The sequence below is a fragment of the Panulirus ornatus genome, chromosome 50 (assembly GCF_036320965.1).
Source record: "Panulirus ornatus isolate Po-2019 chromosome 50, ASM3632096v1, whole genome shotgun sequence".
NCBI classification, from domain to species: domain Eukaryota; kingdom Metazoa; phylum Arthropoda; class Malacostraca; order Decapoda; family Palinuridae; genus Panulirus; species Panulirus ornatus.
The window spans coordinates 22,082,752-22,100,031 of NC_092273.1; the positions used below are offsets into that span (position 1 = coordinate 22,082,752).

Sequence of the window (17,280 nt, forward strand, 5' to 3'; positions counted from 1 at the left end):
CATATGATATGAAATTTAGTATGGAAACAAAGTTGTGCCTAAGGATTGGGTAAAGGCTTTTATTGTTCCATCATTTGTTGTAGGCAGCTTTTATGGATCTGGAGAAAACATGTGACAGAGTGAAGTGGAATGCCTTAGGGGATGTGATATTTAAGGATTTATGGGTAGGGTTTGAAATTCTTCTATAGTGGAGCAAATCCTCCTTGAAGGCTCAGACTAGGGTGTCTGAATGTGTGTGGATGTAACTAAGATGAGAAGAAAGGAGAGATTGGTAGTATGTTTGAGGAAGGGAACCTGGCTCTGACTGATATGAAGTTCAAAGATAAAGGGAAAGAATGGTTTGGAGATGTCTTGGGAGGAAAGTCCAGGGTTGGTGAGAGGATAAGAGCTGAGAAGGGAGTAGCATTACTCCTGAAGCAGAAGTTCTGGGAGAGTGAAATAGAGTGTAATGAAATGAAGCTCAAGGGTAAAGAGGAAGAATGGTTTGGAAACATCTTGAGAGTAAAGTCAGAGGTTGGTGAGAGGACGAGTTAAGGAAGGAGTAGCATTACTTCTGAAGCAGGAAGTGTGGAAGTGTGCAATAGAATGTAAGGAAGTAAATTCTAGATTGATGTGGGTAAAACTGAAAGTGGATGGCAAGAGATGGGTGATTATTGGTGCTTGTGCACTTGGTCATGAGAAGAAAAGGCATCAGAAGCAATCGTTTTGGGAACAGTTGAGTGTGTGTGTCAGCAGTTTTGGTGCACAAGACCAGGTATTAGTGATGGGTGATTTGAATGCAAAGGTGAGTAATATGGCAGTTGAGGGTATAATTGGTGTGCATGGGGTATTCATTGTTGTGAATGGAAATAATGGGCTTGTGGATTTGTGTGCTGAAAAAGACTGGTGATTGGGAATACCTAGTTTAAAAAGACAGATAGACACAAGTATACATATTTGAGTAGGAGAAATGGTCAAAAGGCATGATTGAATTATATATTGATTGACAGGCTTTTGGACGTAAATGTGCTGAGTGGGGCAACTGATGGGATGCCTGACCACTATCTTGTGGAGGTGAAGGTGAAGATTTGTAGAGGTTTTCAAAAAAGAGGAGACAATGTCATGGAGAAGAAAGTGGTGAGAGTAAGTAAGCTTGGAAAGGAGACTTGTGTGAAGAAATACCAGAAGAGATTGAGTTCAGAATGGCAAACGGTGAGAGCAAATGAAATGAGGGGAGTGGGATGTATTGAAGGAAGCAGTGTTGGTATATGCAAGAGATTCATGTGGCATGAGAAAGGTGGGAAATGGGCATATTAGAAAAGGTGGTGAGTGGTGGGATGAAGTTACAAAGTTGCGAGTGAATGAGAAAAGAGAGGCGTTTAGACAATACTTAAAATGAAGGAGTGCAAATGACTGGGAGATATATAATACAAGGTGGCAGGAGGTCAAGATGAAGGTGCAAGGGTTGAAAAAGAGGGTGATTGAGAATTGGAGAGAGAATATCATTAAACTTTAGGAAGAATAAAAAGATTTTGAAAGAAGGTAAATGATATGCAAAAGACAAGAGAACAAATGGGAACATTGGTGAGGAGGCAAAAGGGGAAGTGATAATAGGTAGTGGTTGAGTGAAGAGGCGATCGAGTGAATATTTTGAAGGATTGTTGGATGTGTTTGATGATAGAGTAGCAGATGTAGGGTGTTTTGGTCAGGGTGGTTTGCGAAGTGAGAGTCAGGGAGAGTTTTTTGATAAAGAGAGAAGAGGTGGTGAAAGCCTTCCAGATGAAATCTGCTAAGGTGACAGGAGTGGATGGTATTTCAGTGAATTTCTTAAGAAAGGGGGTGACTATGTCGTTGTATGGTCTGTAAGTATGTTCAGAGTATGTATGGATCATGGTGAAATGCCCTAGGATTGGTGAAATACATGTATAGTACCATTGTATTAAGGCAAAGGGAATAAAATGAGTGTTCAAACTACAAAGGCAAAAGTTTGTTGTGGGAGAATTCATGTACAGAGCACAAGATTGGGGAGGAGTAGTGTGGTTTCAGAATTGGTAAGAGTTGTGTGGATCAAGTGTTTGCTTTGAAGAATGTATGTGAGAAATACATAGAAAAACTGATGGATTTGTATGTTGCATTTGTGAATCTGGAAAAGGCATATGATAGGGTTGATAAATGCTTTGTAGAAGGTATCAAGAATATATTGCATGGGAAGTAAGCTAAAAGAAGGAGTGAGAAGTTTTTATTGAGGGTGTAAGTTGTATGTATGATTAGGAAGAGAGGAGAGTGATTGGTTCCCAGTGAATGTCGGTCTGTGGCAAGGGTGTGTGATGTCACCATGGTTCTTTAATTTGTTTTTGGATAGGGTGGTTAGCGATTTAATTGCAAAAATTTTGGACAGGGGGAGCAAGTATGCAGTCTGCTAGGGATGAGAGGACCTGGAAAGTGAGTCAGTTGTTGTCTGCAGAATTTTTGACTGAGTTTGGAAAAGTGTGTGAAAGGAGAAAGTTGTGAGTAAATATGTACAAGAGTAAGGTTATTAGGTTCAACAAGGTTGAGGGACAAGTTAATTGGGATGTAAGTTTGAATGGAGGAAAATTGGAGGAAGTGAAGTGTTTTAGATATCTGGGAGTGGGCTTGGCTGCAAATGAAATCATGGAAGCTGAAGTGAGTCACAGGTTAGGGGAAGGGGTGAAGGTTCTGGGTGCAGTGAAGAATGTGTGTAAAGAGAGAAAGTTATCTCAGAGAGCAAAAATGGGTATGTTTGAAAGAATAGTAGTTCAAACAATATCACAGGGTTTCAAGGCATGGGCTATAGATGGGGTTGTACGGAGGAGGGTAGATGTGTTGGAAATGAAGTGTTTGAGGACAATATGTGGTGTAAGGTGGTTTGATCAAGTAAGTGATGAAAGGGTAAAAGACATGTATGGAAATAAAAAAAGTGTGATTGAGAGAGCAGATAAAGATATTGAATTGAAAAAGTGCATTGATAGATAATGCTTTCCTACTCAATAATGAATAGATTGGTATTAGGAACTATGGAAAGGTCTGTGGGGCCTGGATGTGGAAAGGGGGCTGTGGTTTCTGTGCATTACACATGACAGCTAGAGACTGAGTGTGAATGAATGTGGCCTTTTTGGTCTTTTCCTGGCACTACCTTGCTGGAGAAGGGGGGGATGCTATTTTGGGTGTAGCAGGGTGGTGACAGGAATGGATGAAGGCAGCAAGTGTGAATATGTACATGTGTATATATGTATATGTCTGTGTATGTATATGTATGTATATGGTGAAATGTCTATGTATGTATATGTGTGTGTGTGTGTGTGTGTTTGGGGTTTATGAATATTCATGTGTATGTGGGTGGGTTGGGCCATTCTTTTGTTTGTTTCCTTGCACTACCTCGCCAATGTGGGAGACAGCGATTAAGTATAATGAATTTATGACTAAATAAGTATATATATAAAGGAAGGCCATAGAAGGGTCTGAGGGGTCTGGTTGTGGATAGGGAGGTGTGGTTTTGGTGCATTACACACAACAGTGAGAGAATGGATGTGATCAGTTGTGGGCTTTCTTCTTCTTTTACTGGCACTACCTCAGTAACATAGGGAATGGCGATAAAGTATGAAGAAAGACAAGAAGTACAATTAACAGAAGTACTAGTTATTTTCTGTTCCTCCTCATTTCCCATAGAGACCATCTCAAGAAAACAAGACAGCTTTTATTTAAACAAATCAAGCCAAGGTAGAGAACTATGAAAAGAAACAATTTTGATACCGATGATAATGTCTTAAAAACTTCTACTAGAGTATGTAGCTGACAACGTATCTTTTTCTAAATCTCTGACTCCCATTCCCTTCCATGAACTCCCTTCAAGAGGGTGGCCACAGCAAAAGAGTCTTCACTTATCCGTGTCCTTACATGCTTCCCTCACATACACCATTCCACGTATTCTTCCACCATTTCTCTACCTCCAAAACTCTTCCTTTTTATTTCTCCACGTCACAGGTGGTCTTCCTCTCATGCCAACCCCTCTAATTATACTGTCATGCACTATCCTTGTTGATTCCCTCTTGCATTCTTTCCACAAGCCCATACCACCTCAAAGTGTTACATTTCACCCACTCTTCCACTCCACAATGGGGTGTGGAGGTTAAGTGTGTTACTGAGGTATGGTGGCTAGTGGCAAGCCTGTTTGTAGATGATACTGTGTTGCTTGCTGAGAGTGGAGTTGCAGAAGGATGTAAGTGTGTTTTGTGATGTGGGTAAACATAGGCAGTTGAAGGTAAATGTGATTGAAAGTAAAGTAATAGTGTTTGAAAGGAAACAGTGAAAAAATAGGTTTTGCAAAACCATGTAGAATGAAGGACCATATTGAGTGAAGGAAGAAAGTGTACTTGATTGTTTTGGACATGGGGAAAAAGACTGAAAGAGACCAGACAACTATGTATATAGGAGCTGTCTTGGGTAAGTTTGGTGATATGGAAGGAGTGATAAGTGAGAGAGTAGTACAGTGAAGAAAAGTCATTATGAAAGGTAGAGGTGTAAGTATGGAAGTGAAGAAAGGATTCATGGACAGCATAGTCCTCCCAATCCCGATCTATGCAGCAAAAACTTGGACATGGAATGAGTCTCAGAGGTCAGTAATCCACAATATGGAAATGAGCTATTTGGAAGGAGCATCTAGTATGACTAGATGGAATGAAGAAAGAAATAAAAGGGTGTATGAGAGATGTAGTGTGGCAGGGAATGCAAAATGAATGAATTGTGGAGTGGTAAAGTGGGTGAAACATGATAATTGTTGCCAGTTCTGTATAACCACTCTGTTGGCTGTATTATCCATAATCTCCCCTCAATTGTAGCTGTGGGGCCAGTTCTACATAACCACTGTATTATATGTATCATCCACAGCTCCCCTTCGGCCAAAGTTGACAGCCATTAGCCTCCGCCGGAAATTGACGATCACTTGGTCTCCACGACCTGCTCTAGATACCATCTACTTCTACACCTATCAGGTAACTGGTGCACTCTGCTGCACTCAACAGGCAACTATTGTTCTCAGTCCTCATCAGGTAACTTTTCTGCTGTACCCTCGGTTATCATTTGCATCTTTGACTTTCATTTCCACATGTCATTGCCTCCTTACCGATCAGGTGTACATGCCACATCCTTACTGCTGATCATACATATTTCTATGCCTTCTCACACTTCAGATATATATTTTACTGGTTCATCACTGATCATTGGTTTGTGAACCTCCCTACTCACCTGTTAGATATATGATTTATGTTTCTTCACCTGACTACCTCTTCACTCATGTTTATATTAATATATCTCCCACCATATGAGAAAATATTGTTCAGTTTATTCATTTGATTTTTTGTTCCTTTCCTTTCCAACAATCTGCAACCCAACCCTGCCCTTTGACTTGACCTTTAAGGGTTAGGTCAAAGGTTAGTAGTTTTCAAGGTTTTAATGAAAATTTGATTGTCAAGGTTGAACTGAAGATGCATTTGGTTGTCTTTTTCCATTGCAAAGATAATGGTGAATGATTGCGCAAAGGAAGATATCTATGAATATTTGAATTTCTAGCATTGCATCTTCACCAGCAAGGTATTTGTCTCACTGCCTCCTCTCCTGTTATGTATATGCTCTCCAGCTAACTCAACCTTCTTTAAAAGGCAAAGATGAGAGTAACCAAACCAGTGATGTTACTGTTGAAAAAGAGTAAATGTAAATGGCATCACAGAAATTTATAAAATAACCAAAATTTGATTCGGCTGTCTTAACAATGATAGTCTTTCCACAAACTTGTATTTGTTCATTCTTGCTCAAACTCAAGAATGTTTCCAGTTAGATATTTCTGACTGGATGCTAATTTTTGTTGTGGTAGATTTTATTCAAAGACAATCTGTTTTGAGCTTCACATGTGCTTGTTCTTTTGTCTAGGCATACATCAGATCATTCCCAATAAACACATCATTTTGTAGCTTTCTGCAAATAGATTGATCCAGTTTTGTAGTATGTCCACATTATTGGTTACAGCATTTTCATTCTATCCAGTTATACATTTCTGAAGTTCAACATGATGGACATCTGGCCAACTGCACTGGGTCATGTTGCGAAGCTGACCGGAAAAACTACAGCAATATTCTGCTGCCTACCTGCTACTTACCTCACTCCTTATACAAATGGATGGAAGAGACCATAATGGAATTCAACAAAGAGAAATTTGAACAAATAAAGCATGGAAAAATAAACAGCTTTTCAGTGCCTGCATACAAAGGCCATCCAGGAAAGCAAATAGAATGTCAAAGATTTGGAGATACTTACAAATAAAGATATTGAATTTAAAAAGTGCATTGATAGATAATGCTTTCCAACTCAGTGATGAATGGACTGGTATTAAGAACCTTTTTAACAAAAGAATGAAAACTAATAATGAGGTTTCTAGAGTGGACCATGGAAAGGTCTGTAGGGCCTGGATGTGGATAGGGAGCTGTGGTTTTGGTGCATTGCACATGACAGCTAAAGACTGAGTATGAACGAATGTGGCCTTTTTGTTTTTTCCTGATGCTCCCTCACTAAAGGGGGGGAGGGGGGCTTTTCATGTGTGGTGGGTTGGCAACAGGAATGGATGAAGGCAGCAAGTATGAATATGTACATGTGTATATATGTATATGTATATGTGTATATATGTATATATGTATGGGAGCGGGGGGCTGGAAATCCTCCCCTCTCAGTTTTTTTTAATTTTCCAAAAGAAGGAACAGAGAAGGGGGCCAGGTGAGGATATTCCCTCAAAGGTCCAGTCCTCTGTTCTTAACACTACCTTGCTAACGCGGGAAATGGCGAATAGTATGAATAAAAAATATAGTATATATGTATATGTCTGTGTATGTATATATATGTATACATTAAAATGTGTAGGTGTGTATCTGTGCATGTGTGAGCATTTATGTATATACATGTCTATGTGGGTGGGTTGGGCCATTCTTTCATCTGTTTCGTTGTGCTTCCTCGCTAATGTGGGAGACAGCGATTAAGTATAATGAAATATGAATAAAAAAGAAATATATAGATATATCACTGGGGTTAGGGGAGAGAGAATACTTCCCACACATTCCCTGGGTGTCGTAGAAAGCAACTAAAAGGGACGGGAGCAGGGGGCTAGAAACTCTCCCCTACTTGTGTTTTAACTTTCTACAAGGGGAACAGAAGAAGGAGTCATGCGGGGAGTGCTCATCCCCCACGAAGGCTCAAACTGGGGTGTCTAAATGTGTGTGGATGTAACCAAGATGAGAAAAAAGGAGAGATAGGTAGTATGTTTGAGGAAAGGAACCTAGATGTCTTGGCTCTGAGTGAGACGAAGCTAAAGGGTAAAGGGGAAGAGCAGTTTGGGAATGTCTTGGGAGTAAGGTCAGGGGTTAGTGAGAGGACAAGAGCAAAGGGAGGAGTAGCACTACTCCTGAAACATGAGTGGTGGGAGTATGTGATAGAGTGTAAGAAAGTAAACTCTAGATTGATGTGTGTAAAACTGGAAGTGGATGGAGAGAGATGGGTGATTATTGGTGCCCATACACCTGGTCATGAGAAGAAAGATCATGAGAGGCAAGTGTTTTGGGAGCACCTGAGTGAGTGTGTTAGCAGCTTTAATGCACAAGGCTGGGTCATAGTGATGGTTGATTTAAATGCAAAGGTGAGTAATGTGGCAGTTGAGGGTATAATTGGTGTGCATGGGGTGTTCACTGTTGGAGATGGTGAAGAGCTTGTGGATTTGTATGCTGAAAAAGGACTGTTGATTAGGAATACCTGGTTCAAAAAGAGAGAGATACATAAGTATATGTATGTAAGTAGGAGAGATCGCGTAATGCACTGAAACTACAACACCCTTTCCACATCCAGGCCCCACAAAACTTTCCATGGTTTACCTCAGACCCTGCACATTCCTTGGTTCAATCCATTGACAGCACATCAACCCCAGTATACCAAATTGATCTAATTCACACTATTTCTTGCACACCTTTCACCCTCCTGTATGTTCAGCCGCCGATTGCTCAAAATTTTTTTCCATTCCTTCTTTCCATCTCCAATTTGGTCTCCCACTTCTCCTCATTCCCTCCACCTCTGACGCATATATCCTCTTTGTCAATCTTTCCTCACTCATTCTCTCCATATGACCAAACCATTTCAATACACCCTCTTCTGCTCTCTCAACCACACACTTTTTATTGCCACACATCTCTCTTACCCTTTCATCACTTACTCGATCAAACCACCTCACACCACATATTGTCCTCAAACATTTCATTTCCAAAACATCCACTCTCCTCCGCACAACCCTATCTATAACCCATGCCTCGCAACCATACAACATTGTTGGATCCACCATTCCTTCAAATATACCCATTTTTGCTCTCCGAGATAATGTTCTCGCCTTCCACACATTCTTCAAGGCTCCCAGGACCTTTGCCCCCTCCCACCCTGTGACTCACTTGTGCTTCTATGGATCCATTAGCTGCTAAATCCACTCCCAGATATCTAAAACACTTCACTTCCTCTAGTTTTTCTACATTCAGACTTACATCCCCATTAAATTATCCCACAAACCTACTAAACCTAATTACCTTGCTCTTATTCACATTTACTCTCAGCTTTCTTCTTTCACACCATATACCAAACTCAGTCGCCAACTTCTGCAGTTTCTCACCCGAATCACCCACCAGTGCTTTATCATCTGCAAATGACACCTGACTCACTTGCCAAGCCCTCTCATGCCGGCAAGGCAGCGGGTTTGGATGGTATTGCAGTGGAATTTATTAAAAAAGGGGGTGATTGTAAGGTAAGGTTATATAATGTATGTATGACTCATGGTGAGGTGCCTGAGGATTGGCAGAATGCTTGCATAGTGCCAATTTACAAAGGCAAAGGGGATAAGAGTGAGTGCTCAAATTACAGAGGTATAAGTTTGTTGAGTATTCCTGGGAAATTATATGGGAGGGTATTGATTGAGAGGGTGAAGGCATGTACAGAGCATCAGATTGGGGAAGAGCAGTGTGGTTTCAGAAGTGGTAGAGGATGTGTGGATCAGGTGTTTGCTTTGAAGAATGTATGTGAGAAATACTTAGAAAAACAAATGGATTTGTATGTAGCATTTATGGATCTGGAGAAGGCATATGATAGAGTTGATAGAGATGCTCTGTGGAAGGTATTAAGAATATATGGTGTGGGAGGTAAGTTGTTAGAAGCAGTGAAAAGTTTTAGTTTTAATCGAGAATGTAAGGCATGTGTATGTGTAGGAAGAAAGGAAAGTGATTAGTTCTCAGTGAATGTTGGTTTGCAGCAGGGGTGTGTGATGTCTCCATGGTTGTTTAATTTGTTTATGGATGGGGTTGTTAGGGAGGTGAATGCAAGAGTTTTGGTAAGAGGGGCAAGTATGCAGTCTGTTGTGGATGAGAGAGCTTGGGAAGTGAGTCAGTTGTTGTTCGCTGATGATACAGCGCTGGTGGCTGATTCATGTGAGAAACTGCAGAAGCTGGTGACTGAATTTGGTAAAGTGTGTGAAAGAAGAAAGCTGAGAGTAAATGTGAATAAGAGCAAGGTTATTAGGTACACTAGGGTTGAGGGACAAGTCGATTGGGAGGTAAGTTTGAATGGAGAAAAACTGGAGGAAGTAAAGTGTTTTAGATATCTGGGAGTTGATTTGGCAGCAGATGGAACCATGGAAGCAGAAGTGAATCATAGGGTGGGGGAGGGGGCGAAAGTTCTGGGAGCGTTGAAAAATGTGTGGAAGTCGAGAATGTTATCTTGGATAGCAAAAATGGCTATGTTTGAAGGAATAGTGGTTCCAACAATGTTATATGGTTGTGAGGGTTGGGCTATAGAGGAGGAGGGCGGATGTGCTGGAAATGAGATGTTTGAGGGCAATATGTGGTGTGAGGTGGTTTGATCGAGTAAGTAATGAAAGGGTAAGAGGGATGTGTGGAAATAAAAAGAGCGTGGTTGAGAGAGCAGAAGAGGGTGTTTTGAAATGGTTTGGTCACATGGAGAGAATGAGTGAGGAAAGATTGACAAAGAGGTTATATGCGTCAGAGTTGGAGGGAACGAGGAGAAGTGGGAGACCAAATTGGAGGTGGAAAGATGGAGTGAAAAAGATTTTGAGTGATCGGGGCCTGAACATGCAGGAAGGTGAAAGGCGTGCAAGGAATAGAGTGAATTGGAACGATGTGGTATACCAGAGTCGACGTGCAGTCAAAGGATTGAACCAGGGCATGTGAAGCATCTGGGGTAAACCAAGGAAAGTTGTGTGGGACCTGGATGTAAAATGGGAGCTGTGGTGTCAGTGCATCATACATGACAGCTAGAGACTGAGTGTGAACGAATGTGGCCTTTGTTGTCTTTTCCTAGCGCTACCTCGTGCACATGCGGGGATAGGGGGTTTTCATTTCATGTGTGGCGGGGTGGCGATGGGAATAAATAAGGGCAGACAGTATCAATTATGTACATGTGTATATATGTATATGTCTGTGTGTGTATATATATGTATACATTGAGATGTATAGGTATGTATATGTGCGTGTGTGGATGTGTATGTTTATACACATGGTATATATATATATATATATATATATATATATATATATATATATATATACATATATATATATATATATATATATATATATATATATATATATATATATATATATATATATATATATATCTTTCATACTATTCGCCATTTCCTGCGTTAGCGAGGTAGCGTTAAGAACAGAGGACTGGGCCTTAGAGGGAATTTCCTCACCTGGCCCCCTTCTCTGTTCCTTCTTTTGGAAAATTAAAAAAAAAAAAAAACGAGAGGGGAGGATTTCCAGCCACCCACTCCCTCCCATTTTAGTCGCCTTCTACGACATGCAGGGAATACGTGGGAAGTATTCTTTCTCCCCTATCCTCAGGGATATATATATATTTATTTATTTTATTTTGCTTTGTCGCTGTCTCCCGCGTTTGCAAGGTAGCGTAAGGAAACAGACGAAAGAAATGGCCCAACCCACCTCCATACACAATGTATATACATACACGTCCACACACACAAATATACATACCTATATATCTCAATGTATACATATATATACACACACACAGACACATACATATATACCCATGCACACAATTCACACTGTCTGCCTTTATTCATTCCCATCGCCACCTCGCCACACATGGAATACCATCCCCCTCCCCCCTCATGTGTGCGAGGTAGCACTAGGAAAAGACAACAAAGGCCCCATTCGTTCACACTCAGTCTCTAGCTGTCATGCAATAATGCCCGAGACCACAGCTCCCTTTCCACATCCAGGCCCCACACAACTTTCCATGGTTTACCCCAGACGCTTCACATGCCCTGATTCAATCCACTGACAGCACATCAACCCTGGTATACCACATCGATCGAATTCACTCTATTCCTACATGTCTGGGAGTGGATCTGGCAGCGGATGGAACCATGGAAGCGGAAGTGAATCATAGGGTGGGGGAGGGGGCGAAAATCCCGGGAGCCTTCAAGAATGTTTGGAAGTCAAGAACATTATCTCAAAAAGCAAAAATGGGTATGTTTGAAGGAATAGTGGTTCCAACAATGTTGTATGGTTGGAGGCGTGGGCTATGGATATAGTTGTGCTGAGGAGGGTGGATGTGCTGGAAATGAGATGTTTGAGGACAATATGTGGTGTGAGGTGGTTTGATCGAGTAAGTAATAATAGGGTAAGAGAGATGTGTGGTAATAAAAAGAGTGTGGTTGAGAGAGCAGAAGAGGGTGCTTTGAAATGGTTTGGTCACATGGAGAGAATGAGTGAGGAAAGATTGGCCAAGAGGATATATGTGTCAGAGGTGGAGGGAACGAGGAGAAGTGGATGACCAAATTGGATGTGGAAAGATTGAGTGAAAAAGATTTTGAGTGATTGAGGTCTGAACATGCAGGAGGGTGAAAGGCATGCAAGGAATAGAGTGAATTGGAACAATGTGGTATACCAGGGTCGACATGCTGTCAATGGATTGAACCAGGGCATGTGAAGCGTCTGGGGTAAACCATGGAAAGTTCTGTAGGGCCTGGATGTGGAAAGGGAGCTGTGATTTTGGTGCATTATACATGACAGCTAGAGAACGAGTGTGAATGAATGTGGCCTTTGTTATCTTTTCCTAGCGCTACCTCGCGCACATGCAGGGGAGGGGGTTGTCATTTCATGTGTGGCTGGGTGGCAATGGGAATGAATAAGGGCAGACAGTATGAATTATGTACATGTGTATATATGTATATGTCTGTGTGTATGTATATATGTACACGTTATGATGTATAGGTATGTATTTGTGCGTGTGTGGATGTGTATGTATATACATGTGTATGTGGGTGGGCCAGACTTTTGTCGGTTTCCTTATGCTACCTCGCTAACGTGGGAGACAGCGACAAAGTATAATAATGATGATAATAATAATTATAAAGAAAACCATAGAAGGGTTTGAGGGTTCTAGTTGTGGGTAGGGAGCTGTGGTTTTGATGCATTACGTGTAACATATAGAGAACGGATGTGATCATTTTTGGCTTTTCTTCTTTTTCTGGCTCTACCTCTCTAATATAGGGTACGGTGATCAAGTATGAAGAAAAACAAGAAGTGAAATTGAATACTACTGTGTTTAACTGTCTCTACTTTTAGTCAAGAGAAAGTAAATGAATTAGAGTTCACCAACACTTCACAAGTAAAACAAATGAACAAATGAGCTACCATGAAAGGCTAAAAGAGGTTGAACTATATAGTTTAGTGAACTTCTCACTATGAAGAGACTGAAGAGGGATGGAGAAAGAACTGCTTATTTGGGGACTTCATTGTAGATTGTGAGTCTTTAAAGGTGAAGCTTTTGTAACTCTGCTATAGAATTTCAAATGTATATTTATCTATGTGAGCACTTTAGTCATTATATGGCTTAGATTAGTCTAATCCTTACTGTGGTATGTTTCAGTCATGATGCAGATGTTGATGCTCTTCATGTTGATGCCGGTATTGATTGAAATTATATGATAGTATGTACTTGATAAATGTAAGCTTATGCACATTAGAATTCTCTCAGAATCTATTCTTACCCAATCCATTTTATAATTAATGTGCTGATGATGATAACGATGAAAATGCTTAAGTGCTGAATATGCTAAATGAAATTCAAAGACAAACACATTCAAACAGTGTTTATGTATGAAACTGATTGGAGTTGGGTGTACATAAAGCATGAAAACAAAGAAAAACTGGTTGATGAGACCACTATCATGCTGATCTTTTATCTAGACACAAGAAGGTCCCAGAAAGATGCTTTGAAATCATGCCCTCCAGACTAGAATCAGTGACTTTGTTTTTGGTGTCCATCTCGTATACTAATAAGGAAAAAACAAATGTTCAAGAGCCTGGCAAAAAAGGGAGAGACTTTTTAATGTTCTGCTCAAGATAACAAATTCGCTGAGAATGTATACAGGAACATTACATAGGTGGACAAATGCCTAAAAATACTTCCAGATTAACCTAGGATGGACAGATGCCTAATAATGCATCCAGATTAACTAAGGATCAACAACTATGCAGTGTGTTTTGCAGCTGAAATCAGTAATTTCATAAAACCAGGATGCATTATGAATGCAAATCACTAGCCTTGGTTCATGACAAGATCTTACCAGAGGTACTCCTTCCCCTTGTCAGGTATTTTGCATGCCTTTCTCATCTTTCATGATTGTGCGTAACTGTTTCTTCACTTGTCAGAGATATATTACACAGTTTTCTCACTTGTTAGGCATTTACATGCCTAATGGTGCCATCTGTCTGTGGCATCCCTACCTTTCAGGTATGTTTCACTCTCATCTCATTTGTTAGGTATATATTTCAACCTTTTCTCACCTGCTATGTGTATGTGTGTCATTATTTGCCCATCATTATTTTAAATGTTAAAAATATTCTTCATTCTACTTTATAGATTAGACTTTTGTCCCATATCTTCCATACATGTCAGGTGTATGTCTGACTACACTTTTACCAGAAGGGTACCTCCTTACCACCCTGGTGGAGCCCAACAATTGTACCTTACAAATACATAATCACTTGTATTCTGCAAACTGTTTGGGATTTTTGTAACAGCTGCTTTAGCAATGAGGACTGTAACACTTTTCCATCACATGTATGTTTGTCTTTCCCTTTCTCTTTGGAATTTGTCACTCCTGCTCCTGCTTCACTGTCACGTATTGTGTCTTGCTGTTTCTTCACCTATCAGGTGTGCATTATTTATTGAGCCTATATTTCTAACTTCCTTTCAGATACATACCCCACTGCCTTCATTCTTGTCCGTTGTATCTATAAGTGTTTCCTTCCATGTCTCTTCAATATGTGTTTCATTCTTCACCTGTGAAATACAGGATTGGTTGTTTGTTTTATTGTACATGTATCCCTCTCTCTACCCGTGAAATATACCTCTCACTTGCCAGGTATATGTCTTCGTCTTTGACTGTCAAAATGCTTTATTCACTATTTGCTCATCAGGTGAATGTGTCCGTCTTCACGAGTTTAGTCTCGGACGTTCGTCACTTATTGCTCATGTGTATCTGCTTTCTCATGTTTAGGAAGTTTTGTTCACTTTCATCCTGAGAAATGAGTTATGCAGGACACACTTGGACAGTCATATCATTCAGCACTTACTTCAACAGTCAAGTTACACAGCACACAATTGAACTTGGAAAATCTAGTTATGCACCACACTTGGACAGTCAAGTTATAAAGCACCTAATTCAACAAACACTTAAACATGGGAAGTCAAGTTTACAACTGACACTTGTACTGTCAAGTTATTCATAATGCTTTATTCACTCTTCACTTATCAGGTGAATGTGTCTGTCTTCATCAGTTAAATCTCAGACACTCCTCACTTTCTGATCATAGGTATCTACTTTCTTATATTTGGGGAATTTTGTTTGCTTTCACTTTGAGCAATAAGTTATGCAGGACACATTTGCACAGTCAGTTTATTCAGCACACACTTCAACAGTCAAGTTATACAGCACGCATTTGAACTTGGAAAATCTAGTGTTTCAGCACGCTTGGACAGTCAAGTTATAAAGCACCCACTTAAACAAACACTTGAGCATGGAAAGTCAAGTTTGAAACACACACTTGGCCAGTCAAGTTATTCATCACCCACTCAAATAGTCAAATTACACATCACACACTTGAGCATGGAAAGTCGAGATATGCAGCACTCACTCAAACAGTTAAGTTGTACAGCACACAGTAGAACAGTCATGTTATACAGCACACTCCTGAACAATCAAGTTATGTATCTCATACTTAACAGTCAAGAGTTCTGAAGTTCACTAGATAAAAGTAAGGCTAATGATGTACAGTGATTATTGCATGCCAGCACAATTGTAAAATCATATAAAAGTCCACGAATGCTTTCACCATTTTTTGGTGAAATAGATGGTTCATTATATCCTTGTATAAAAGATCATCATTAATTTATTTCAGTTTCTGAAGTATGGGAATGGTAGTGAAGAAGGAACCAGGAGACCATCTCAACCTCATGTAGTCTCAGAGTCATCATTAGACATCCCAGAACTACGGACCTATTCTTACTACCGTGTTTGTCTGGTGGCCAGTAACTCTGGAGGTCATAGCCCACAGTCCTGTATCGATGCTAGGACTTCCCCGGAAGGTGAGATGGAGCAGCTTGGGGTGAGAGTATCATGCCCAAAACACTACCATTTGCAGGTAGAACATGGCAGTTAGTGTAGGGAGAGATCTATCTTTTGTCAACAGAACAATTTCTAAAAGTGAGAGAATGTGGCTAAGGATGTAAGTGTTGTAGGTTTAGCTCATGACACCCCTAAAGTCATACCAAAGTTCAACTTATAGCCTGTACTGTTCTCTCCCTTATCTCACCTTAATCCTTTATTTCTCCTTCCATATCACCACACTTACCCAATATAGTCCCTAAATACTTAAATTCTCTCATCTCTTCCACTCTTTCTCCACCCATATCCAAAACACAGTTTAGCACACTTTCTTCTTTCATCCTATACGATTTTACAGAAAGCCATACTTTCACTCTGTTTCCATTCAATCGTCATTACCCAAGTTTGAAAAGTTACATGATAGTAAAGGAAAATCAAAATATGGGGTCCATGGGTGTAGATCTTTCCTTACAAGTAATAGACAGTTACACTCGCATACAAATTTACCTCCGTGGTATAGCGGTTAGCATTACTGATTGTCACTTATGCTAAGGCCACCCGGGATCATACAGTCATAGGTTCAAATCTTGGTCATAACAGCTGGTCCATGGTCCACCCACTTGTTCATCCTCCTCTCAGGGCTGGTTGATAAAATGGGTACCTGGCCTAGAGTTGGGTGTGTGTGTGTGCATACATACACAGGAGAAAAGGCATGGTACATATATATACATGGTTAAGAGACGGGGCAACTTAAATGTAAGACTCTCCCTCTAACATACAAATAGTAATCACACACATTTTCAAAATATTCAATATTATTTCATAGATCATAAAGCATTTACATATCATAAATATAGCCTTCCACCACCTGCCTGAATGCAAAAATTGTAATTTTTTGCTTTCTCCCCCTGTCTTGTAATCCTCATTCTTATCTAGATTGCCATCAATAATCCTTTGAACAGTTACAGTCTGCCCTATGAATCGTAAGACATACTTTTCCATTATTCATACAATGATTTCTATATCCTTATAAGTGCATATTGGGATTCATGAGTTGATTAGGTCACAAAATTTGTTTACTTATCTACCTACTTCATACTGCCTTTTGCTATGTATTACTTATATATAAAGAGATTTACTGCCTCATTTGAGCTTCAGATTACAGTATGTTAAGATGAGGCTGACAAGCTTGATTAATCACAGAACCAGATCCGCCAGAATCCATTAGTTCAGTCCGAGACACCAGACAGCTGATAATAACTGTTCAATTGCCAACCAATCCTCGGGGAACACTGCTCAACTGTAGTGTTTCCCTCTCAGACAGCATTCACCCCTGCACCATCCATGTCAGCTCTTCTGTTTCACTCAAATCCTGTAAGGTTAGAAATATAATTGTTGTTTGTACATTAGTTAAATGTTAAAGGAAGGCATCATCATAAGAGAAAACATCCATTTTGATCTCTGTACATTTTGAATTATGGACTTTAAGATAACTTCAAAGATGATTAACTCAGAACTCTTTTTTAGCTTGCCGTCCAAAACTCTTCTTATTT

General features: G+C 40.1%; 1 protein-coding gene across 1 annotated transcript in view; it reads left to right on the plus strand.

Annotated features, from left to right (window-relative positions):
- LOC139764653 (receptor-type tyrosine-protein phosphatase mu-like) overlaps positions 1–17,280 on the plus strand; it is a 298,336-nt gene that overhangs the window by 81,406 nt on the left and 199,650 nt on the right. Inside the window, exons 13-15 of the mRNA XM_071691513.1 lie at positions 4,885–4,988; positions 15,522–15,708; positions 16,931–17,106. Coding sequence (XP_071547614.1) covers positions 4,885–4,988; positions 15,522–15,708; positions 16,931–17,106 — 467 coding nt within the window. The remainder of the gene's footprint in view (positions 1–4,884; positions 4,989–15,521; positions 15,709–16,930; positions 17,107–17,280) is intronic.